Source organism: Fundulus heteroclitus, unplaced genomic scaffold (genome assembly GCF_011125445.2).
Source record: "Fundulus heteroclitus isolate FHET01 unplaced genomic scaffold, MU-UCD_Fhet_4.1 scaffold_168, whole genome shotgun sequence".
NCBI lineage: Eukaryota > Metazoa > Chordata > Actinopteri > Cyprinodontiformes > Fundulidae > Fundulus > Fundulus heteroclitus.
The window spans coordinates 47,853-73,513 of NW_023396580.1; the positions used below are offsets into that span (position 1 = coordinate 47,853).

Here is a 25,661-nt window from a genome sequence, read left to right on the forward strand (position 1 = left end):
TATATATATATATATAACATATATACATATAACACACCTTCACCTCTCAGTGCTCCTCCTCTGCTCTGTTGTCTGCTGCATAAATTTGTTTAAAATAATTTGAATTATGGATTCCACTCTGCATTTATGTTGGACATATTTTGGGGCTTAACGATTAATTTACTTATCAAACAGGGAATTTTCCCAAATGGTCTCCTTTGTTTACTATCCTCAGCTGGCTAGGCCAGCTGCCTGTTAAATCTCTGCATAAAACATAAGCTTTGAGACACACACATGCCCATTATTACTTTTAAAATTGCTTTGAATAAAATTTTATATCACAGATAAAATCAAAGGAATGAGGACGACTTAAGATGTAGCCTAAATGAATCTCCTATGCTTGGTGGAAATAGAGGGCCTCCTTTACTTCTACTCTGTTTACTATCCTCGACTGGCTAGCACTAGCAGCCTGCTAAAAACTCAGTGTAAGACACCACAACAAGCTTTGATTCAAACTAACCAGTCTGAAAATGCCGTGAACACACACTCATATATTGGGATAAAGCGCTAAAAGGGAGGTTTGGTTGTCTCATTGCTGCAATCCAGGGTCCATTCAGAGTCTCTTTGGTAGTTCAGAGATCCGAGCTCCTTGGCTTTATTACCACTTTTAAAAAACGAAAACTCTTTTTCCCAAAGCGATTGTGTAAAATGAGTGTGACAGTTAATAACACAGCACATTTGCACCATGTTTCTGACTTAAAAAAAAAAAAGGAACAGGGAACGCAGACAGTGTTGTGAATGAAGGCAGTGTAAACAAATGTAACCCTGTTTCCAGATGCCCCGGTATCCCACAATGCAGTGCTGTTGTTGCGTCACCCTTTCAAACCCTTCGGGATTTTCAATGCAAATTAGCATAATGCTAACCGTTAGCTGTCTGTTTCTTTTTAGCTGTAGTTAAGTGTTTTATTGGCATTGTTAAATTGTGTATGTGATTTATTTCAATAATTATAGCTTTAATGTAAGATGAGATATAATTCACTTGGGTTGCTAGGTTACGGGCTGTGCCTGCCGATTAGCCTGTCCAGCCAGACTCAGTTTTGCTTTGCTATACAGTGAACCGAGTCTGGAACTGCTCCCAGAGAGCCCTCTTTCCTGATACCTACCAGTCACAGGCATGGGCTGGCTTTATGTGTTGAGTGAGTGCAGTTTGTGCCCTAAATGCACAAACTGGCATGCATAATGAAGATCAGAAGGTGGATATTAAATAACAAAACATGATAATATTGTGTTTTTATAATTCTTATAATATATTTTTTGTAATCTGTGGGACTGGTGATGTTTTGTTTTCCCATTATTAAACATAATAGAGAATGACTGCAAGCTCAAGATCCTCAAGGGATTGGAAATAACACAATTCTGCAAACTCTGGCACTGCCAAACATCATAAACCAGTTTTTGTATTCCTCCTTTAATTTGCATGAGCCTTTATCTCTTTGGGTGACTTCTCTTTTTCCACTTGCTTGCTAAGCCGCTCCTTCTGGGCAATGAAACGGTAATGTGGCTTTATCTTCTGCACATTTGCAGTTGGGCGAGACATGCAGGTTTGCATCTGGTCAAGCAGAGAGTAAATCTCTGTCTTCTTTGTTTGAATGAATCTCTCCAAGATGCTTTGGCCTGACTTGTCATGGCTTTCTGGGCAAATAAGCTGCTTTTAAGAAAAAAAAAAAAAAGAAAAAAAAATTGTTCTACATCAGTAAACCATGGCTGCTGTGTTTTCATCATACATTATAAAATGGGGAAAATATTTAAACAAAAGATGTACCATGTGTTTTGCATCTGTGCTGACCCACCTCGGGCTCTGATCCAACACTGAAGCGTACATGGTTTTCCTTATGCACAAAGGTGACATACACACACTCTTGTGAATGTATACGCACACTGATGTGTGGCCCAAGGGCAAAGGTGAGAGGCTTGAATGGAAGTTTATGCACATGTGGGTCACAATACAACCAGTTCCAACGCCTCCTCAAATTTCCTGTCTCACTGAAGCAGAGACCTCCACCAGAGGTTAGGTTCAACCTTTAAACACAGAAGAAAAAAAAAAAAAACACAACAACAAAAAAAGGACAATGTCTCAACAACAGTAACTATTTAGTAAACACAGAAAAACACAAGATTCTTATAATTTTTAGCACCTTGTCATTATGAATAAATTAATGAATATTTTATTTTAGACAATCCTTCCAAATAGTAAATTTAACAACAAACAATACAAACACCATATAACACACACACACACACACACGCACACACACACACACACACACACGCACACACACACACACACGTATGTTTGTATATATATATATATATATATATATATATATATATATATATATATATATATATATATATATATATATATATATACAAACATTTATACCTATAGACCACATCCCTGCAGGACCATAACCATTGCACATGTGTGCATATTAAATGTTCGCTCAGGAGCCAAAATGCAAACTCAGCATGAATATTGTCTTGATTGCTGGATTTTAACTACCATGTCTATCATTTTTTATCTTCATTGGACTAATAATAAAACATACCTTCGATGATTTTCAAAGATGAGAATTGGAGGCAGGTGTATCAATGTGACGCACTTAGGCTTCAATAAATAACCGCAACCCCGTTAATATTTGGACAAATCCCTTGGCTTATGCCTTGGCAAGAATCATTGCAGGTCCTGGCATAATTTCAGCTAGAAATTTGGCCACTCGTTTTATCAGAAATAGTCGAGATAATTCAAGTTGCCTTGCTTCCCGGCACAGATTCACAAATTCAAGCTTTAATCACAGTCCACAGATTTTCAGTAGAGTTAAGATCGGTTATTCCAGATCATTGCAGAAGATTGCATGGGAGCACTGTGATTTTGGAGCTCCAAACTGTGTCTAGGTTATAACCATGTAATTGTTGATTTGAGGTAAAGTTTTGCAATATGGGGGTAATCTTCTGTCTTAATTATTCCACCTACAGTTGTGTTCGAAATAATAGCAGTGCCTTTAGAAAAATGAGTAAATGTCAAAATTCTTCAAAGAAATTGTACTTTAATGAACACAGATACATTGGGGACACAGTACATTCTATTCCAAAGCAAAACAATTGCGCAAAGTCATCAAAACTTAAATAATAATAATAATATTTCAAATAAAGTAAGAAATGGCATGTTCAAAAGAATAGCAGTGTTGCCATCTTTCCTTGGAAACTCAAAAATGTACTGTACAAACAAAGAAATTCTTGATAAGTGAACCTAGCTGAGTATCCTAAACTAATATTTTGTTGCAAAACCACGGTTTCTGATGACTGCTTCACATCTGTGGTGCATGGAGTCAACCAACTTCTGGCATCGTTCCACAGGTATTGCAGCCCAGGATAATTGCACTGTATTCCACAATTCCTCAGCGTTTCTTGGTTTTGCCTCATGCACTGCACTTTTTATGTCAGCCCACAAGTTTTCAATAGGATTAAGGTCCGGGGATTGTGCTGGCCACTCCATCAGTTGAATCTTGTTCATCTGGAACCATGCTTTTGCTCGCTTGCTGGTGTGTTTGGGGTCATTATCCTGTTGAAAGGTCCACCTCAAAGGCATTTCCTCCTCAGCATATGGCAGCATGACCTCTTCCAGGATCCTGATGTACTGGAACTGATCCATGATCCCTTGTATGCGGTGAATCAGACCAACACCATAGTATGAAAAACATCCCCATATCATGATGCTTGCACCACCATGCTTAATGGTCTTCAGTGAGTACTGTGGCTTGAATTCTGTGTTTGCAGGGCGTCTGACATACTGCCTGTGACCCTTAGACCCAAAAAGAACAATCTTGCTTTCATCTGTCCACAAGATATTATGCCATTTCTTTTCAGGCCAGTCAATGTGCTCTTTGGCAAATTGTAAACGCTTCTGCACATGTCTTTTTCTCAGCAGTGGGACTTTGCGGGGGCTTCTTGCTGGAAGGTTAACCTCAGTAAGACGTCTTCTGATTGTCACAGTACTCACTGTCAACTGAAGGTCTTGCTTGATCCTCTTGGATCCCATCATTGGCTGAGTCTTCGCCAGTTTGGCTATTCTTCTGTCCATTCGAGGGGTTGTCTTTCTTTTTCTTCCTCGTTTTTCAGTTTTTTGCTCCCATTTCAGGGCATTTGAGATCATTTTAGCTGAACAGCCAATGATTTTCTGCACCTCTTTGTATGTTTTCCCTTCTTTAATCATTTTTTTTATTAGGAAACGCTCATCTTCAGAACAGTGTTTTGAACGACCCATTTTCCTTGTTTTTTCAGGACAAATGCACAGCCAGCATGCCAGTTGTCTTGATCCTTAAATACGGATCACCTGTTAACACCCTTTTTTCCCAGAATACCCTCCCTAATTGATGCCCTCTCTAATTGAACTCACCACTGCTATTTTTTTGAACACACCCTTTTCAGTTAATCATTCAATTTCACAGAATCCACAGTATGCATGGCTGTCCTGTTGGGTTTGTTGGTTTTCTATACCTTTATTTTACCCCCCAGAAACTTATCTGGGGTATAGAGTTTGAAATGTTAATAACACCAGTGATTTTCTTGCTGCTGTTGAGGCACTGCTATTATTTCGAACACAACTGTACTTGTCATGATTTTTACCAGGATTCTGGACTCGTTTGCAGAAATATCCTGTAGTGTTATATGTTATCTGTCTTCATCCTAAGCCGGTGTCCGTCTCACAAACAATTTGACCACGAACAATAAGGATTCTTGATGGATCTTGACTCTTGATTCTTATTCCTGCTATCAGTGGATTATTTTCCATCAGTCGACAACAAATGAGAAATTGAGACAAATGTGTCTGAATAATCGAAATAAGGCTACCACCAGACCCCCGCGGGTTTGCTCTTTGTTTTAACAAAAGCCCACTGAGAAGGAAAATCCATACCCAACTGCTTGAGCTACAACCAAACACCAATGATGAAACTTTCTTTTCTTCTAAATCACAGGGGGTTTCCACCAAGAAAAGTTTGGGAACAAATGCATTTGGCCATGACCTCATTCCCTCCCCACTACAGAAAAGGAATTCTTAAAAATATTTAAATACACAGCTACTGTGATTTAAAGGAATAAAAAAAATGCAAATATGCACCAAATTAAATTATTAGAAAAAAATTGCTTCCCATTTCTTCAAGTCATTCCTCCAGTCTTAGAAAGAATAGGGGAGTTGTGACCAGTAACCAATTTAGAATTAAAATGTCATATTTTTTAACTTTACACGTTCTGAAAGAGACTGTTAACATGTAAAGACAGTGGAGTGGTAGAATATGTTTTCGAAATTTATGAAAAACCTTATTTATGACACTAAATAATTAGTCAAGAAACAGTTACCACATCAGTCCATTGGAATGGTAGCAGGTAGAGTAGCCTTTAGTTGTGAAAATGCCTTTGATGCTGGGATCTGTGTCCTTGTCCTCAAGGATTATGTAAGTGAAGTGAGCAGCTTCCGCTGAGGATATTACGATGGCTGGTTTCCCAGAGGGATAACTTCGTCTATGAAGGATCATTAACACTGTGCGAACCCTTTCTCAAAAGCAAAAAAAAACATGAATTCTTCTTGATTTTTCCTCTTTTTTTCACTGCTTCAAAGGATACAAAACGGTACCGGTTCCATCTGAATACATGATCCGGAAACATGTTCCAGTTTTGTAGAATTTCTGTGTTACATCTTTTATCTGCCACAAAACAGAAAGTTATACATAACCTTAAATTAATTTAATAGCATTATCTATATTTGTATTTTGTGCAAATATAGATAGACAGTTGTCTTCTGAAAAGACACAAATTACTGTTTTGGACAGATCACAGCTGTGACATACATACCTTTGGTTTATCATATGTCTCGTCTAGTGTTGGTAATGTACCACCAGCATTTTTCCCTGGGATGGGAAGCTGAAATCTCATCTCTGTTTGTATTGTAGTCAAGCCTGAGCAATGAAAGGAGAATATCCATTCATTGTCCCTCTTCCGTAAGAGGCATGAAACACAATATGCTTAAGGTAATCTTTTCAGCTTCTTTATCCAAAGAGGCCTTAAGCTTAAACGTATACCTGATTTTTCCCATATTCTTAGTTGTCTTCGCTGTTGCAATTGTTTCACCCTGTCAGAAAATCCAAAAACCTTCTACATTAGATATAACAATGCAATATAAGTGCTCAAAACACTATATTACCAGTCTCTACAGATAGTAAAAAAAAAGAAAAAAAAGTGGATGTAAAATCCTTAAATGTTTTGTGATAGATCAACACAAAGTAGCACATAGTAGTGGAAGGAAAGGAAAAGGATGCATGACTTTTATCGTTACAAACATAAATCTCAATAGATCACTTTGTATTACGATTCACCCCTCAGTCAGTGCTTTCTAGGATCATGTTTTGTGGAAACTACAGCTGCAAGTATTTTGGGGTCTGTCTCTACCAGATTTGCACTTGTAAGGGCTGAAACTTCTATCAATTCTTCTTTGGAAAAAACAGTTTATCTCAGTCAGATTGGATGGACAAGCCCTGTCACAGATTCTTAAGTAGATTTATGTACATCGATATATTGAAATCCTATGTATAGGATCAATGTCCTGTTGGAATTTGAACCTCCAACGTCATACTGAAGCCATTTACCATCGTCTCTGACAGGTTTTCTTCCAGGATCGTCCTATATTTAGCTTCACCAATTTTCCCATCAGCTCTGACCAGCTTCCCTGACCCTGCTGAAGAAAAGCATCCCATAACGCAGTCACCACCCCCGATGGTAAATATTTTTTATTGGTCTCATGTGACCTGTTTGTTGGGGGTGCTAGATGGCTTGTGGCAAAATGAAATGAGGACTTCTTCTGACTTTCTTTTCAAAATGACTTTCTTCATGCCGTTCTTGCAGAAATGTCTGATTTGTGGAGGGCATGACTGATAGATGTCCTGTGGACAGATTCCTTAAACTGAGCTGTGGATTTCTGCAGCTCCTCCGGAATTACGATGGGTCTCCTGGCTGCTTGGCTGATTAGTTCGGTCCTTGGCCAGTCAAACCTTTTGAATTTTAAAATTATAGATTGAGCAATAGCTACACAGTTGTGTAAGTGTTACCACTGGTTTCTTGCAGCAAGACAGTCCTGGGTTCAAATGCTGGCTGGAGACCTGTCTGTATGGAGTTTGCTTGTTCTGTCTGTATTTATACTAAGATGCAATTGCACACATTTAAGCCACCCTTTTCAAATCAGATAAGTTCTAATGGCAATTAGGTGCAATTTTTTTTTTTTTTGTGTGTGTGTTTTTTTGGAGGGTTGTCAAAATACAGGAGTTTGATTACATAAATCTGCCACATTTTACCATTTCAATATGAAGAAATGGAAACCCAGGTATCTTTTTTCGTCAAATTCATGATTATAAGCAACTTTGTGTTGGTCCATCACATAAAGTCCCAACAAGATAGATTCAAGATAGATTTGTGGACGTAACATGTAAAATGTGGAAAAAAAAATATCGGAACAGGAACACTTTTGAGAGCTTGTGTCTTTTTTATGAAAACAGTACTGTCCAGTGAATGGCAGAAAGACTGGTAATAATGGCTCGCCACCCACCGTCCTTCATGTGGTTCTTTTGGAGTTTCACACTCCTCTCTGCTGGTAGACCTATAAGTGTCCACAAAAATCATCCTACTATAGTATTTCAGTTCCAGTTTCTCCTTTTCCATCTGGATGAGTTCTCTTATTTGTTTAGCTTCCTGACAATAGAAGGCCTGAATAACAATAATGTGAAAATTACTTATTTTTTTACAAATGAGTGTGATCCTCTCATTCTGCAAAGCTTATCTCTGGTGTAATCATTTCTAATGAATTGATGTAAAGTAAAACCAACTGCACTCACCCTATCGAAGTGGATCTCATTTTCCAGCGATTCGCTGAGTGTGAAGGGCTGACAGAGCTTCTGGCAGAACTCACATGGAGCAAGAGGAGCATTCTTTTCAGGTTCAACTTCTAGAAGCTGCAGTCAGCAAAAGAATAAAAAATAAATTTACAATCACCTTTCACCTCAGATATTATAGCCTCAACACTCAGTTATTATTGTTGGGGAAAAAAAGAGACAGTTTGTGTTGTTTCTAAAAACTGGACTCGCTTGGCACCACCTTTGAAATACGAAGAGTTTGTTTCGGCTCTCTTCTGTATGCTATAAGACGAGGGAGACCTGGACAAGGGACATCATACTCCTCCTCTGTCTCGTCATCTCCTGTCTCCTAATGTGAAGGAAAAAGCTTAATAAAAAAATATATACAGATTGTTGATCATAGTTACAAGTGTTGTGCAATCAAGCCACGAGGAATGAAAGTTTAAAGCTACTGAAATGTGAGACCTTTACAGGCCCTCAGGGTACTGTTCTCACAGCACTGTGGCCCCGTCAGAGACAACGTCAGAGGTTTGGCAGAGAAATAAACAGGAAAGGTTTATAATGGTTTACTTAATGTGTTTTTAGTGCTATGAGCATTACTACTGCATTAATATGGAACATTAATGTTGATTTAATGGTGTTTTGTATAACTTTAGGGTTAGTGTTATTTTATCAAATAATGTTTTGTTTAACTCAGGATTTGCATTAGGAATGGGTTGAAACTGATACCAAATGTTGTTCTAAATTACTCATTCTCATTCTATGTCCTTTAAGATGAACTTTATAGTCCTCTAACTCAGATCTGCAGTGAAGGATTCAATGAATCATTCTGATGACGATTTTCAACTATTTTATTTGTCCTTTTGTTTCTTTTGTGTGTACCTGTGCTTATGTTTGTCTTCATTTTGCTTAGTAGTTTAGTTAAGTTTCACTAGCCTGGTAGAGAGGATTTGTTGACAAACAGCATTCTATAGTGATGTTCTCTGGATGTTAATTTCTTTCTGTTAATACAATTTTGAACTTGAAGAGAAGTTGTCACTCCTTTATTCTACATGTGCCAGTTTGCTGTTAAAAGATCGGCAGTGCTCGAATCACTCTTTCAACTATTGTCCTGATATCAGCTGTTTGGGTTGATTTTCTCCAGACAATACCTAACAGACCGAGAGTTATTTATTAAACATTAAATAACTTAAAGCATTGTGTAATGGTACAAGACAAGTAATCTAAATCAGTGATGTCCAAAAGTTTTACAAAGCATGCTAAAATCATCAAGTTGTGAGCACTCAAGGCCAAAATATGGGAATAAAAAAATTGCTAAATAAAATTTGTTTTTAATTTTTGTCAGTTTGACCTGTTCCATACAAGTCTTATGCTTGTATAAAAGAGTCTTGCTTGTCACTGTAGATCGAAAGTATAAAGAGTATTTGTGTTATAATTTTTTGTGGAAAAACTGTTTATATATCCTTGGTCTAGAATTTCAAAAATCTATTCACGGATGGGACAAAGGTCACTCTTTCTTTGAAAACGCTTGCTGTATTTAACTATATTTAACAAATGCATGCGCAGAAATCTGCTTTTGAGTAAAAGTCACTGGATGTGGTCCTCTTTCCAATTAAACTTAGCTTAAAGCAAACAACTTGGGTAACAAAAGACAAATACATAGTACCATTTTCCAATTTCAGGGAAAATCTTACCCTAAAAAATAAACATTAAAAAGTGTCCATCTGCATCAATTAAGGATCTAAATTGATCTAAATCATAACCCAAACAAAAGAAAAACAATGACATTTTTGTTAGGTAGGGGGTCGTTTTGATTGTAATGAACTAAAACTGTATAAATTCAATAAAACTCACATTGGTCTCAGACTATAGAGAATGGCTTACAGATCTCATTTATGAATGCACATGTTAGTTTGCTGGAAGCAAAAACATGCTTTTTTGCTTGACTTGTTCACATAACCCAGATATCTTTTGATTCGAGCAGCCTACCTTCAAATACACTGGGACAGTGTCCATGATCATTTCATCAGGCAACATCTGGAGATCCCCCACTTCCCTTTGAACTGTACCACGGAGAAATAATTAGGAATCTGACAGATGTCCATAAGTCATGGGAGGCAAAGAGGGGGCAGGAACAGGTGACCCATTCTCTCCAAACTGATGACACAGCTTACCTTGACAGCTGAAAGAGAGGCTCTGCTCCACCCTCTCCCGATCTGTCTGCGTTTGAGTGCTCACCAGAGTAATAAATCTTCCATCCAGTGTGCAGACCTCCATTAAATGTGATGAGGCCGGACTGCTCCAAGGAACAGAGACATAAGAGTCAGACATCAGATTCATTCAACTGTCTAAAATACGCCTGAAGCCATATATCAGCATGTAAAACGCACCTTTTAGAGGTTACAGTTGTGCTGTATACAGATGCTAAGCGTGTGTTTTGTCTACCTCCCGAAAGATAAACATCTTAGATTCATTTTAACAAACTTTAGCTCTTTTAAGCCTTATTTTATATCTGGTGAGGTTTTAGTAGTTAGCAAGGTTACTGGCTAACATTGCTATAAAGATGAAATGCACATAATCACTGCTCTTTCTGTAAGTATTATTGCTATTTCTGTGTTTACAAATGATAAATATCAACCTTGGTACCAAGAAACAGTTTTTAGTGTAGTAGAAGGGATGAAATTAATTAAGATATTCACAGTATTTACAATGCATCTAGAGACATTAAAAAAAATAAATGTAGTTACAAGACAAACTGTCTGCAGGTTCCAATGCCTTATGGTCTATTTTTACTGATGTGGTGCACGTTTCCTGCAGCCTGCTTCCACTGTACTGTATATCGAGTTTTGTGTTATTTTAGTGGATAAAAACGTATGGTCTGCGACAGACTGGCGACCTGTCCAGGCAGGGTGTACCCCGCCTCTCGCCCAGTGAACGCTGGAGATAGACACCAGCAACCCCCACGACCCCATGAGGGATTAAGCGGGTCAGAAAGTGGATGGATGGATGGATGGATGGAAAACCTTATGGTCAAAATATATTACAACCCTGATATGGTTTGGTGCAACTGCTGGTTTTTACACCCATGAAATTCCAATTTCAATCTAAATTATGATTTAGATTTCAAATTATTTTGATTGTTTTTTTTTGTTTTTTTTTTGGAAATGAGACTGGCTCTCAAAAGATAATACAACTTAGTAGAAGGGGTATACATTTTACTTTACTGTTTATTAATCCTTCTTTAAAAATCTATGGAAAACTCTATATTGGGATTCCAACAATGAAGCCCTTGTTTGCACGTCTACATTGGTATTTTTCACCATTCATCATCGCAGTGAGTTCATGTTTTCGATAGTGGAAACCTCAGAGTCAGAATAAGCTTGATTGGACATGTTTGTGTGAACAATCAAGGAATTTGACTTTGGTTACAAGCGCTTTCAATGTACATTAGGTATGAATATATAAACCTTAGAGGAAATAACCACTGGGATAAAACAACAGTATGTGCATGTGTGTGTATCTATTTATTTTTTTGTGATTACCCTAATTTATTTCTCCATCCATCCATAATCTGGTGCTCCATAATCATAAATGTCATGTTTCATGAGCTACCTGGCCCCAACTAGGACCAGAAAGACAATTATTGGAAATAATTTAGAATAATCTAAAATAAATTATACAGGAAGTTTCAGTATTTGAATAAGATTTGTTTCTGTAAATTATCAAAAGAAATTAAATTTGAACACATATCGTTTTACTACATGGTTACAAGCGGGCCACATAAGTGATGGGATTACTTGGTATCACCCGCAGAAGAAATTAAAGTATTACCTGGAGAATTGGTGAATTGACCTGGAGCCCATTGGAGCACTATATAGGTCAATCTGCACACATTTTAAGTGTTTTTCAGATCTGATAACTTTTTTCAGAATGTGCCATATCAGTAAAAAGGAGCAAATTCAAACAGGTAAAAACAGCATCATGGTGGCACTAATGACAGTAGACGGTATATCAAAGAAAGAAAAAAGAGGAATAAAAAAAATATTTTTATATTACTACTTTCTTACAGTTTCTTTTTTGCCAGCGACGTACTTGAATCCTCTGGTTCTCTAGAGTGTCCTACACACCAAAGAAACAGAAAATTGGATTCCTGTAGAGCATAAAGACAGACTGGCTATATATATTTGTCATATTTTTTTTTTCATTTCCAACTCACTTTTTTCAATCTGTTCTTCAGAAGAAATGCCAGCGCGTTCGTTCTCAAGGTCATTTGTCATCAGCGAAGCACAGATCGGAGCTTTCAAAGGGGCGCTGGAGTAGTTGTCGGGTACCTTATTAACAATGGGGCCTCTCTCGTCACATGTCTCGTGCTCCTCCAGGCTCTCCGAGTTGTCATAAAACTGTCGAGAGGAGAAGTCACCTTCTCCAGGACTCTCAGGAGAGGCAGAGGCACTCTCTCCCTCGTAGGACGGAGTCAGACTCATGTTTTCAAAACGTGATATGTCAAACAAAGCAGAGTCTCCAGAGGAAGCTGACTGAACACAGTACAGTTACGATTCCACCCCCTTCCTATTTGTTTTTGTTCAAGCGCAGTTGCCTGGCAGTAGCTGTGCATCAAGATCATCTAAAATGTCATGTAGTTTCAGAATATTATTTTCTCCCCCGTATCCGTTACTTTAATCTGTAATGACTTGAAAGTGTGTGTGTAATGCTTTGTAGCTCGAGAATAGATCTCTCACGAGGCTGAAATACACATTTTGGAACATTTTGCGAAGAAAATAACTCAATTTCAGTGAGCAATGGAGACCTTTTTTTTTGTGTGTGCAAAAGTAAGATGAGGAAACCGCTCAGTAATATACTCACTGAAGGCTATAAAATGATCTCACTCCTTGATAACAGACAGTGCACTTCACCACTATCCTTTCATTCAGGATGATGCATCAAAGGGGGGTAATTGCAGTCACTACTGACAGATCGATGAGTAATGCTGACAACAATACCTTAGTCTATAAAACCCTGATTTCCCTCAGCTGGATTCAAACATTTATAGCAGGCACAGCAATAGACAGTTGTTTCTTGTGTTAAATATAAAGCCTGTTGTTTATTTTTTTTCAAAAAGGTTTTACAGCGACTTGCTTCTCACGGCGTGTGTACATCTGAAGGTAGGCTGGAATAATTCACTGTATCGCACTATTTCAGCTCTGTTTGCTAATTTCTTTCTGCCTTTTGATCAGGGAATTAAATTAATCCGTTTACATTACCTCAGTGGCATTGCTGCAAATCTAAAGGCAATATATGCTAATTATTGCATTTTTTTTCCCCCCCCTTCCTATTTTAGCCCAGATTTGGCACAAAAAAAAACAACACTTCAGGGTTTTATTAAAGGAAACAGAAACAATGAGGACAATGACTCTCCTTCTGTGTTTTGGAAATATATTTGTCGTATTACGGGCCAGTGATCAGCATTCAGACCCAATCCCTGTAATCACGCTGTATGAAACAGCCTCCCCTGGTCCTGCAGCACTGGAAAAACAGCAATCCAACAGCTCAGTTCTTCCAACCCAAGCAACGGGAGGAAAAATAGCACAGCCCCCCATGTGCTTGAAGTCGGCTGGAATCAGAGGCGCCTTCAAATATGTCAACATTATGGTCTCTCTGGTGGTGTTTGTCGTTGGGATGGTGGGGAATACGGCTCTGCTGAAAGTTATATATGCAAACAAAACCATGAGAAGCGGACCTAACATCATCATTGCGAGCCTTGCTTTGGGGGATCTGATCCACATTGTGATAGACATTCCAATCAACTCATACAGGGTGAGTTATTTGCCATATGCTGTGTGATAACGGCGAGAAAGCAATGCTGCGCCTTATGTTGCTTCTCTGCCCTCTCCTCATTTAGAAACTTCTCTCCTGATCTTTTTCTTCGTTCTTTTAACCAAAATTGTCCTTGTCTTTGTGGCAGCTCCTGGCAGAGGATTGGCCCTTCGGTTTAATAATGTGCAAATTGGTCCCCTTCATCCAAAAAACTTCTGTTGGGATTACTGTGCTGAGCTTATGTGCCTTGAGTGTGGACAGGTAGGGCGATAAGCAACACTGTTCTGTCACCTCTGTGAGAATTGTGTTTTGAGGCTACAATCTGTATTTCATCAAGCATTTGTTCAGCGTTAGTCCTTGAAATGCTCCTGGACTGGAAAAAAAAAAAAAATAGGGGGAAAAAAAATGCCACATTGTTGCAGACAAAAAGTACCCCAAGCCATGACATTTTCTCATTGATTTTGCAGATATCGCGCCGTTGTGTCCTGGAATCAAATCAAAGGCATCTGGGTTTCTATGCGGACAGCGATTGAAATAACCCTGATATGGGTTTTTTCCATCCTGCTGGCTGTCCCTGAAATTGTCGGCTTTGATATGATAACAATGGACTATAAAGACAAGCATCTGAGGATATGTCTGCTTCACCCCATCCAAACCACACAGTTCATGCAGGTAATGTCATGCTATTCAGCAGGACAACATAAACAGAAGATGCCAAATTTGATCAACTGCGAGCCTTGAAATGTCAAGTATGCATTTATTGATGTCCCTGTTGACCTATACAAAATGCACATCGGTATTGCACTATTGATGCTGTCCCATCACCTCCAGCAATGACGCTTTTCCTGCCATGTGTCTTGTTTAATTTACAGTTTTATAAATCTGTAAAAGACTGGTGGCTCTTTGGCTTTTACTTTTGCATGCCACTGACCTGGACCGCCGTTTTCTACACGCTGATGACCAGGAAAATGCTAAGAAACCCAGAGAACACATTAAGTGACCACATTAAACAGGTCAGAAAACTACCCTGTAGTTTCAGGCCCATTTTGTAAACTTTAAAAGTGTTGATTTTAATTTTATTGTGAACTACATCTTTCTTTTCAAAGAGGCGAGAAGTTGCCAAAACTGTCTTCTGCCTGGTGGTTGTCTTTGCACTGTGCTGGTTGCCTCTGTACCTCAGCAGAATCCTGAAATTGACTATGTACGACGAGAAGGATCCTAACAGGTGCCAGCTACTGAGGTGAGCATTTAGTTTCTATTTTTGCAACTAATAACTGTTGTGAAGTATAATATTTCATTTCTTGTCTTGGCAACGTGTATTTCAATGGGATTTTCTGTGACAGACCTACACCAAGTAATACATCATTGTGTAGAGGAAGGGGAATGATAGATGGCTTTCATAATCGGAAAGGTGTAGCGAGTATTTGTATTCGATGCAATTCTGCATTCTGTAAACATACATTTTCTATTCTTGCCACAGATTTCAATCATGCTTTATAGCATGATGCTGCCGCCCCCATGTTTCACCATGTAACGTGTGTGATAAGGCTGTATTGTAATTTACACAAGTCTAAGATGATCCCACTTCTTCACAATTTAGATTATTATAGAGGGGCTTTGCAAAACCCTCCCTTCACTGTTACAACTACAAACTTGAATGTGTATTAATGGGATTTTAAGCCAAATACTAGCACAAGCTAGTGCATGAACATTTTTTACAAGTATTTGTAGGGCAGCCCCCGTTTAGCCTGATACCCTTAAATAAAGGCTTATTAAGTCACACTGTTAGTACAGAGATTCTGCCTGTGTGTAATTTAATCTCCATTAAATTCAATTTAAAATCCAGTAATTCTGTGAAGCCCGTAGAAGTTTGCTAAAAGAAAACCCAACCGTGAACAAATGCCATCAGAAAGACCAAGGAGCACAACAGACAAAACAAGACGGTCGTTGGTCATGCACTCCACCACTCAGACAGTGACAGCATCATGGCGTGGGTATGGTTTTCTTCAGCAGGGACAGGGAACCTGGTTACAACCTGGGTGGGCTTAAATACAGGTTAACACTTGGAAAAAAAATCCTGCCAGAGATGGCAAATCTTTGAGACATCAAGCAGGACAACTACCACAACAACATAGCCAGAACTGCAATAAAAATGGTGCAGGTCAAGCTTAACTCTTTTGTTAGAAAGTCCCAGTCGAAGTCCAGATCGATTATATGTGGCAAATCTTTACAGATGCTTGAGCTTGAGCTGTTTCACAAAGGACAATGGACAAAGGACAAAGGGTTGCACATCTCTTGATGTGCAGCATGCATCTCTTGATGCGCAACCCTGGTTGCGTCATAACACAATTTGAAAAAATAATGATCTGCATACCAATGTTTGAATACCTGCAAACAATATATCACTTTCCTTCCATAAATATGTGGTAAACTGTGTTTTTTATCACACAAAATCCCAACAAATACTGTAAAGGGTGTTGCCGTGAGCCGACAAGTTATGGAGCAGTGTGTGGAGCATGCATTCTTATGCAAGGCAGTGTATTTCATTCCCCTAATGTATGCATTCCTTCCCAGCGTCTTCCTCGTCCTTGACCATTTCGGCATTAACATGGCATCGCTGAACTCCTGCATCAACCCCATCGCGTTGTACATCGTCAGCAAAAGATTCAAGAGGTGTTTCAAGGTGTGTGTTGTCACGGCTCAGACAAGAATCCTCTATGTTCAAATCATTGTGGTCTCTGTCGGATGAGCTGCGTGTGAGTGTGTTGGGGGGCATCATAATGGAGGCATGTCTTTAAAGACGGCTGCTAGACTGCACACCTCAGGGGGTGATAACTTAAAATGACCTAGAAAAACATTATCAGCAGGGAAAAAAAAAAAAAACACGTCACTTGGCAATCTACCAGATAGTCTGGAAATCAAACTGACGTGTTATGAAGAAGAAAATGTAACTTGGAGGCATCTTTTAAAGAGAAGCTATTTGAAGCTCTTTATGGTACTAATACACTGCAGAGAATGATATTGGAAATATTCCCTGATTCATTTTGACTTACATTGAACATAACAGTTCGCATATATTTTTCTTCTGCTGCACTAATGGTGACACATTTGTGTTGACGAAGAGGCATTTTATCACAATGTCCACCTCTCTGAACCAATCCGGGCTTGTTTCGCGGATCCGTTCTAGATGGCAGAAGTAAGATGTTCTCGCTGTGATGTTGATGTCTGCTGGCTGAAATGTTCTCTGTGTGGTCCTCCAGGCATGTCTGTGCAGTCTGTGTCTGCCTCTTCACGCCCATGCCAATGACGAAGCGCAGTCTGGTTTGAAGTCCAGAATGCAGGATCAAGCCTCAGAGCAAAGCAGCAACATCAAAGCTCACAAGGAGCCTCCACCTGTTAACGCCTCAGTGTGTTAACAAAAATTCCTGTGGAACTGTGAAAATACTTTGTGATCCTGTCTGCAGTCCTTTATTAAATATGTATGGCTTTCAAAACAAGCACCAAAGGAGGCTCTCCTGTCTGCGGCTCGGCAGCCTTCCACATGCCAACGCCGTGACGCAAAATAGCCTCCGAATAACATGCGGTGCTGTCTTTTGTTATGCTGTCATCAGCTGAACATCTGCTTTGGCGTGAGCAACCTGAAGTGAGACTGTTCAGACTATTATTTGCCCCTGAGGCTTGACTCGCTTCCAACCATTACATCAGATTTTACCTTGTACCTTTCCTGTATCATGCATCACACTTCTTAAATCACTGTTTTGGGTGCAATGGTAACTTGGCACCCATCAACATGTATCTTCTCGCAACTTAAGGCCTGCATATGTGTGTGTGTTTATATATATATATATATATATATATATATATATATATATATATATATATATATTTCTATATATAGAAAGAGAGAGCAAGAGAGAGAGGTTTAGCAAAATGTGAATGCAGAATTTGTGCATTAGGGCTTCTCATCACTTAAATGCTCCTTTCATTCCAGCGTTATGCACGGCGTGTGAAAAGTTTACAGCTTACGTTTCCTCCTTGAACCTGGAGAAGAAACACATCAAATTGGTGCGTCGAGGAGATCCAGTCTCTGCCACTGAATGAACTGATTGATGGTGGCCTATTTTTAATACATTGTTAAATGTGTAATGCATGGAGACACTTTATGAAAGACCTGAGAGTGGGGAGGAAGGAAAACGAAGATGACAGAATGAGGTCAGGGGGAAAGAGAGGTAGGGATGGGGGTGGGTAGGTGGGTGGAGGGGTTTGTTAGCACCTGATAGGTCTGCCTGTCACAGGACAAGGCAGGCGCAAACAGCGCGTTGCTCCCCAAGCTTATGCTGTGTCAGTCTGAGTGCTGGAATGGCGATTAAAAGTTTATCGTTTCTCAGTCAACTCAGCTGTTTGAATAAAACACTGTGAATACTTGACATGTTTGTCATACTTATATAAAAGAATGACTTGTGATCATTTTGTAAACCGGATGCTGTTTTTTTATTTAAGTGCTTTTCAGTTGAAACCACCATCTTAAGTTTACGAGTTGGTGTTATTAAAAAACGATTGCCCTTTTAATCCCCAATTTTTTCTTAAATGAGTCACATAAAATAGAAAATGGAACCATTCACTTTAGGAAATCTACCTCTGTTTGTCCACCCTTCCGTCTGAAACATGAAATTGTTATTCAAAAGAATATTTTTATTCAACCAAGACATTTGTTTATTCTCATTGATTATAGTGTAAATGTATTATATACTCTAATCTTGTTTATAATAGGGAATTTAACAAATACAAAACTTCACTGCCACTTCCAATACCTACATCTTTTTTTTTTTTTTTTTGCAAAATAAAATCTTACTTTACAAACAAATCAAAAGAGGTTTGAATAATTTTGGGGTCAACTGTGTTTAGACTATTTGTTTTAAACCAGAAATTTAAACCAAATCAAACTTTTTCAGGTGAGCGAGGATTACCGACTTCTAAATTCAGAAGTTTACGCAAATTTAAAAGTAAAACTGAATGACTTAGGTTAAACTTGTTTTTCTCTACAATAGTTTGCTGGAATTTTGAACCATTCCTCCTGACAGAGCAGGTCCACTGGGTGAAACTTGTAGTCTACGTTTCTCACACACATATTTTCAGTTCACCCTCCAGATCTTCTGAGGGACTGAGGTCAGGGCTTTGCAATTATCTAACCAAAAGGTTGTGTTGATTCAATTCAGTTCATTAAATTGTTATTTATATGGCACCAATTTACCACTTGTAATCACAAGGCACTTTACAAAGTCAATTCAGTCAAATCATACAGATTGTTCAAAAGGTTTTTTATCTGAGGAAACCCAGCAGGTTGCACTGAGTCTTGACATGAGAAAGAGCATAGAGCCACAGTGGACAGTTGCTTGAATTGTCTTTGGCTTTGCAGAAATCCCTCCTACTGACCATGCATGAAGCGACAGTGGAGAGGAAAACTCCCCTTTAACGGGAGGAAACCTCCAGCAGAACCAGGCTCAGTGTGAAAGACTATCTGCCATGACCAACTGGGGCTTTGAGAAGACAGAGTAGAGCCATTAAAAGAGCACCGAAGCACACATTGAGCCAGGAATACTTTCCATGTTAGAGAGGGTAATGACAGACAATCATTTAAGGACAATGAGTTTGTTGTCCTTAAAAAACACTTTTCAATGATTAAATACCATTTTAACCCAAATGTAGCAATGGTCATTATGGCCAAACACTTCAGTTCAATTTAGATCCAGTTTATTTATATTGCACCAATTCACAACACGTCATCTCAAGACACTTAACGATAAAAAAAGTTCAAAGGTTATTCTCTTTCTCGCTGTAATAAACAGGAAGTCATATTAGTTTAGCAAACAGTGGGAAAATTTGTTGCTTGTTGTTACCGTCCAAATCACAATTTAATTTAAAGTGTTCAAGACTAATTTCAGGATGCTGTTAAATCTTCAGCTCCCCTGTGCTAGTCCGAGCAGAAGATCTACACATGGAGCCTTGCTATCATGTCCCCAGCAGTAAAGGCTCACAGCTGCAAGATGACACGGACACAATCAAGCTCCTGTATCCAGAGGGTGACGTCAGCATCAAAAATCAGCCAGGGAGAAAGAGTCTCAGACCCTCTTTAGTAATCTCTGTGCGCACAAGGCTCACATGCGGCTCCCCGCGGTGCTGCCCAGGCTCCCCAGACTGTGGATTTAATTAAACAGTGTGAAATTAATTAATCAGTGGGGTGGCAGGTAAAAAAAGGACTTCTCACTGGAAGTGCTCACGCATCCAAGACAGGCATTTTATGTGCGCTGACAGTTATTAATTTGCTGTATGTTTTATTATAGTGCGGCTATAAAGAGATGCTGAAATTCGGGGAGATTAAAAAGCTTGGCATGGGAAAAAAGTCATGCAAATTATCAAAATAACAGCTTCCCGAAAAATCAAAGTGCAAACCTGTGTTTGATCTGTTCTATCAATTAATTAAAAAATTCACTCCTGTATATTAATGCTGTGCAAATTAGATGGAAATGAGATAAAATATTCATTTAGTTTTCTGGGGAATCTGCCTGGAGGGCTTTTTAGTCTTCAGTCTGGCTCCAAAACGCTGTCCATATGGCAATTATGTACAGTAGTGTTGCAGGAGAATTGGTCTGATGCCTTGTGGCAGAGAGGAGCCTGCTTGTGACAAACTGCTGCTAGGATCTGATGTGAGTTGAGGGAGATAATGAGGCTGTTGTAAGTCTTAAGTACAGAGCCTGCCCCGGGGGTGACATATCTAAGCGTGCAGGCTCCCTCATTGTTGCGTTTGCTGCTGAGGATTAAAAAGACATTTACTTTCTTCTTCATAAACTTTGTCAGTTCTTCCTGCAACTCTTAAAGCAACTTTTGCTTTCATGTGGCAAACCTCTTGACATTGCTTTGTGAATGAACTGTCCCCCCCTCCTGCAGTTTGTAGATGTGAAGTCCTCGTTTGATTTTGCTTTGAGCTGTCTATAACTTAATTTCAATCTACCCTGAAAAAAGGATACATAACTTCTGGGAAACCTACTTGAAGGACTTAAGTTGAAATAAAAGCCACGGTTAGATGAAGAATAGTACAGAGGTTATTCATTTGGCACATTTTAAAGGGTCAGTTTTTAGAGTTAGATAGAAAATGTCTCAAACAACTTCATTTGTTGTAAACCCAGATTAGTCGGGCATAGAGAGGGAATATAACGGCTAGACCGAGAGGGGCCAAGACCACAGCAGACTTCTACACCTTAAAAAGGGATTCTTTGTGAAGTGAGGTTCTGTGACATGATCATCTATAATAGTTCCAGACAGATGTCATATCAGCATGACTGTATTGAGAGAAAAAAATAAATCCTCAGAGTGGTGGAAGGCTAATATCTAGTTTAGCTGATTATATCAATTAAAACAGTTCAAAAGGAAAACATCTATACTCATGAGATATATGAGATAAGTGAGATAACGCGCATTAAAGACCTACATGTTCACACAGATCCTTTTTTCATTTGTGGCTGTTTTCTCAGCCACACAGTTGTTGTGTTGCCATGATTAAATTGAAGGATGGAAAACTAAAATCGTATTAAAAGCGAAAAATATATATTTCATGTTATATTCGCGTAAACCTCTGAGATTTATGTGAATGTAACGTGAAATATATGTTGATTTATTTATCTATACTATTTCTCTGTTATTTTATTTTATTTATACTATTTCTATGTTGTTTCATTTATTTCTACTATTTATATGCTGTTTCTCCTGTTTCTTCTTATATGTAATTACTCTGACCTCAAACGTTTTTCATCAGGCCAAAATAATCAGATTGAAAGCTCTGGTGGTTCTCAGAAAGCAATATTTTTTAGTCATTAAATGCAAAAGAACCCAAAAAAACAACAACAACCAAAACCTTTTGAATTTTGTTGCATTTTTAACAGCTCAACATGTCACACCTGCTGTGACCATCACACCTGGGCGTCATCACCATGATCAGCAGCTGCTGCCATGTAAGGACGGCTCCTCCACCTGCACGGCGTCAGACTGTTGTCTAACCACGGTGCTAACACTCTCAGGCCGTTTGTTTGGTTTGAGACCAGTTTGACTGAGCTAAGTTTGACATATTTCAAACCTGCCTTTTTCCTCCATTGTCCAGTTCCTCTGCCTGCCTGAACATGTTTCCTCACCCGCCACCTTGGATTCCCTGGCTTCAACCTCTTGCTTGGCTGACACTGATTACAAAGATTGCCCTAACCACTGACTGAACTTACAGATCTGACTACTGCCTGTCTGACCAAAAGAACCACAAGATAAAATTAACCTAACCTTGGCAAAATGCTCTGTTTCTGCCACGAACAATTTTAATTAAAGAAACGATTACATTTATTGTAGAAGAGGGATTTAAAAGTCCTTGTAGATTTGAAACATGGGGTCAAGCACGTTTGACTTTTTAAAGAAAAGGTACAGCCCAGTTTCCTAATTTGTACCATACTTAAATTGTGGATATGGGTTTACATAAAATCATTCCAAGGGCTGTGAACTGGCAATAGGTTGCATTTCAGACCATAGTGCTTGTTTCTTACAAGTTTATTTTTCCCCACAACAAGATCAAATGTAGCCCACCTTCCTTTACCTGCATTTCCTGTGAGAATAATCATTAGTTTGGAGGGTCAGTTTTCTGCTAAATGAATTTTGCTTTTTAGGAGACATATCATGCAAAATCCACATTTTTAGCAGCACCGTGTAAGTTTTGGCCCAAGTTAGCTTAATTTGAAATATATCAAATGATTTTCCAGGTCAATATACAGCACTTTGCTCATATTGATGCTCCATGGTGGGCCGCCCTTCTCAAAAGCCCGTCTATGTGACTTTAGAGGGTCGGATCTCTCACTGAATGGGTAATCAGCGACGGCTCTGCTCAGACTGCCTCAACAAAACAGAGCAGATATGACGCTCACCTGATCACACATATTTTTGGTTCTGTGATGTAGGATTTAATCTAGAGGGGTGAATGTGGAATCATCTTTTAAGAAAAGCCGGGCATACACTGTACGATATTTTCAATTGTACTAAGATACAGCTCAAACTCTACGACAAAACCACAGGGTTTAAAAGTTCACAGCTCACGATATCTGTTCTTACACTGTGCGGCCCGACGCTCTGATACGACCTGACTGCCCACACTGTACGTCCAAAAACCGCACGTCAGACTCAACCCCGTAGAGAGATGACGCTTGTCGGACATGTCAATCTGGAAGCCAAACGTAAACTGTAGAAGAAAAAGATGGAAGTGTCAGTGCAGACTGTTAAATATGAGGCTCACTTGAACGAAAAGCGCTGCCTTGGCAATTCTTGTCTTGGCAAAGAGTTGCTCCTATGTTGTTTGACTCCATGTCACACGTACCGCCGCCATGCTTCTCTCCACTCCTATGTTTTCGTCTGAGAAGACGCAGAAGAAGAAGAATTCCCTTGTTGGCACATGCGCAGTGCGCGAGGTTGGGGAAAATCGGCTCGTAGAAGCTCGTAACTTTGCTTCAACAGCAGGATGCGCTCATGATCACCCAGGAGGGCGACTCAATTTCAAACATGTTTGGTTTTCATCGGACCCAATTCCTGATCGGGATGTGGTCGTGAGAGGCTAATCGCCCCTTGTTACCCCCTGTATACTACACGACACAGGACACACAATGCAGCTGAAACTCGGCCTGATACAAAAAATTCTCGCATGGCTGAAGAGTCGGCCCAAAAAGGGCAAAAAATCGTACAGTGTATGACCGGCTTAACTCGATGAAGCTGAAGGATGCCAAAGCTACAAGTGGATAAGTGAAAATGTTTGGTTGTTGGTTGTTCATTAACCCACACAATTCATTAAACCCCCCCCCCCTCCCAAAAATGGCAGAACGGGGTGAAGTAGAATGCTCTGCGACCTGGAGGAGGATGGGCGTGAAGTGCCTGCTTCGTATTTAAAGAGACAGGACCAAAACAAGTGTTTTTTTTTTTTCAGACACATATCAGAACATGTGAAAAAGAGGGACTGTGGGGCTACAATAACAAGGAATTCAGATCAAAGCATTGCTTTTCCACCTTAGACCACAAATGAACGATTTCAATGTGAAAAGGAAGAGATAACAAAGCATAATATGTCTCCTTTAAGGCCAAACAGTTTAGTTTCGATCTGACCAGAGCACCTTCTTCCACGGTTTCTCTCTGTTCCTTGCATGGTTTACAGCAACTTTATCTGTGAGATGTCTGCTGCGCTCCTTAGTCTTCGCTATACTGGTATATCAAACAAACCTCTGAGCTTTATGACAATTTTGAGATTCAAGGTGTATAAATACACCAATACACAAGTACCTCTTTTGCCTTCTTTAGTTTTGTTCTTCTCAGACTAGTTTCGAGCTGTAACTTTTGGGGCTAATTAATCTGGATTTAAACAAATGGCGGAGAGTTATCTAGTTGATGTAAGAAATCAACTGCTTTTTACAGTTAATCAGAAAAATACTTTGGAAATCCTGAGCTATCCTTTCAATAATATTTGGTGACTTGGTTGAGAACGTTTCATTTTTATGGTTTAAAAGTCCAATATTTCCCATCTATCTACAGTAACTTCTCCGAGAGCACGTCTCCTGTTGTGATTTAAAGATAACTGCCTTACCTTATTTAGTACAACTCTTGACATCCACTGCAGGTTTCTGCACCGCCACCACACTAACTGTCACACACAGAGTCTGTCCTTCGGAGAGAGCAGTGGAGCAAATTTCAGTACTGTGTCCAATTTACACCCACACCATAGTACAGGTTTTCTATTTAAGTGTAACAAGGACACCATGCAACCAAGTGCAATACGCAGAAAGGAGAAAAAAAATCCCCGCAGTGTGTTTGCAGAGTAATTGCCATAATGTTTCATAACATTGACAATAATTCACTGAAGGCATGCAGGTCTATAACCGGTATTTGGAGTTTTAACTCTGCGAAATAAACAAGTCATGCCTTTTTTTTTTTTTTTTTTTTTACGCAGCACTAGCAGGCGTTTGATTAGAAAACGTTTAGGACTTGCATACAAAACAGGAGGTGGAGTGCTGAGAGAAAGGGAGAGAAAGGCGAGCAAGTGGCAGGAAAACTTCAGAGGGACCTGCAAATGGCAGGCAGAGTACTGGGCAGAACTGCAAGTGGTCACTCAACCATGGGATTAAAAAGCCTTTAAGCCTTGTAGCAGAACAACCCTTCATCGAGCCATGTATTTCTGAGCATTCAGGAGAAAAGAAAAGACAAATGTTCCCAAGCTTGGTCTGTTTCTGCTGGTGCAAAGCTGCGGGTAACAGGTTCTCCAGTGCCAGCATCTATAAATGTATTGCAGGGCTTTCTCGCAGACAAACATAATGAGCGAGCCTAAAAGGGTTTCTGTGTTCATCGTTAGGGTGCAAAATGGACTGTCAGTACTATTTATTGCATTCATGTCTGGGTGTAATGGAAAACATGCAATCAAATGTAGGACACGTCGACTAGAGTGGTTCACTTCTCACTCCTGTTCACACTTCTTGTGCCTCTTGGGCAACAACGCTCAAATTTATGACAGACCATTGACATATTTACAGGGAGCCCTTGTGACTGCGAGGCTGTGATTAGCCCTAATTCCTGCAACAAGAGATGGCTTCTCAAAATGCGGAACGCTGTGTCGGGTTTTTAGTGGCAAGAGGACGGATAGGTAAGGAAGGCTTTCACTATCCACAGCACCCCGCTGCCCGTGCTTGTTATGATGGGCAATGATGAAAGCACAGGTGGATGCGAGAAAGCGCCCCCTCCCCTGTCAGCTGAGCGAATTCCTCTTCTGTGGCGTCTTATTAGCACAGGAGTTGAAGGTTTGCAGTGTGGTTGTTGGGCACAGTGGGTCGGTGCTCACAAAGCTCTGTTTGT

The 25,661-nt window shown here is 39.4% G+C and overlaps 2 protein-coding genes across 4 annotated transcripts; one reads left to right on the forward strand and one right to left on the reverse strand.

Annotated features, from left to right (window-relative positions):
• Window positions 1-141: 141 nt before the first annotated feature.
• On the reverse strand, window positions 142-12,444 carry LOC105933608 (glutamate-rich protein 6). Of its 3 annotated transcripts, none has more exons than XM_012873211.3 (13): window positions 12,154-12,444; window positions 12,005-12,056; window positions 10,112-10,233; window positions 9,927-10,000; window positions 8,179-8,286; window positions 7,920-8,036; window positions 7,634-7,791; window positions 6,117-6,166; window positions 5,890-5,993; window positions 5,662-5,741; window positions 5,398-5,553; window positions 1,830-2,058; window positions 142-1,687 (listed from the first exon to the last, which is right to left on the reverse strand). In XM_012873211.3, the coding sequence occupies exons 1-13, from the start codon at window positions 12,419-12,421 to the stop codon at window positions 1,448-1,450; spliced, it is 1,758 nt and encodes a 585-aa protein (XP_012728665.2). In that variant the 5' UTR covers window positions 12,422-12,444; the 3' UTR covers window positions 142-1,447. The 3 variants fall into 3 exon arrangements, with proteins under 3 accessions (XP_012728665.2, XP_021177548.2, XP_021177549.2); XM_021321873.2 differs by having other exon boundaries at window positions 144-1,684; XM_021321874.2 differs by having other exon boundaries at window positions 1,546-1,684; window positions 1,802-2,058.
• Window positions 12,445-13,309: 865 nt separating this feature from the next.
• LOC105933618 (endothelin receptor type B-like) lies at window positions 13,310-17,574 on the forward strand. Its single transcript, XM_021321865.2, has 7 exons — window positions 13,310-13,751; window positions 13,900-14,012; window positions 14,219-14,423; window positions 14,624-14,764; window positions 14,858-14,991; window positions 16,326-16,434; window positions 17,012-17,574. Exons 1-7 carry the CDS (start codon window positions 13,335-13,337, stop codon window positions 17,165-17,167), a joined length of 1,275 nt encoding a protein of 424 aa, XP_021177540.2. The 5' UTR covers window positions 13,310-13,334; the 3' UTR covers window positions 17,168-17,574.
• Window positions 17,575-25,661: the final 8,087 nt, after the last annotated feature.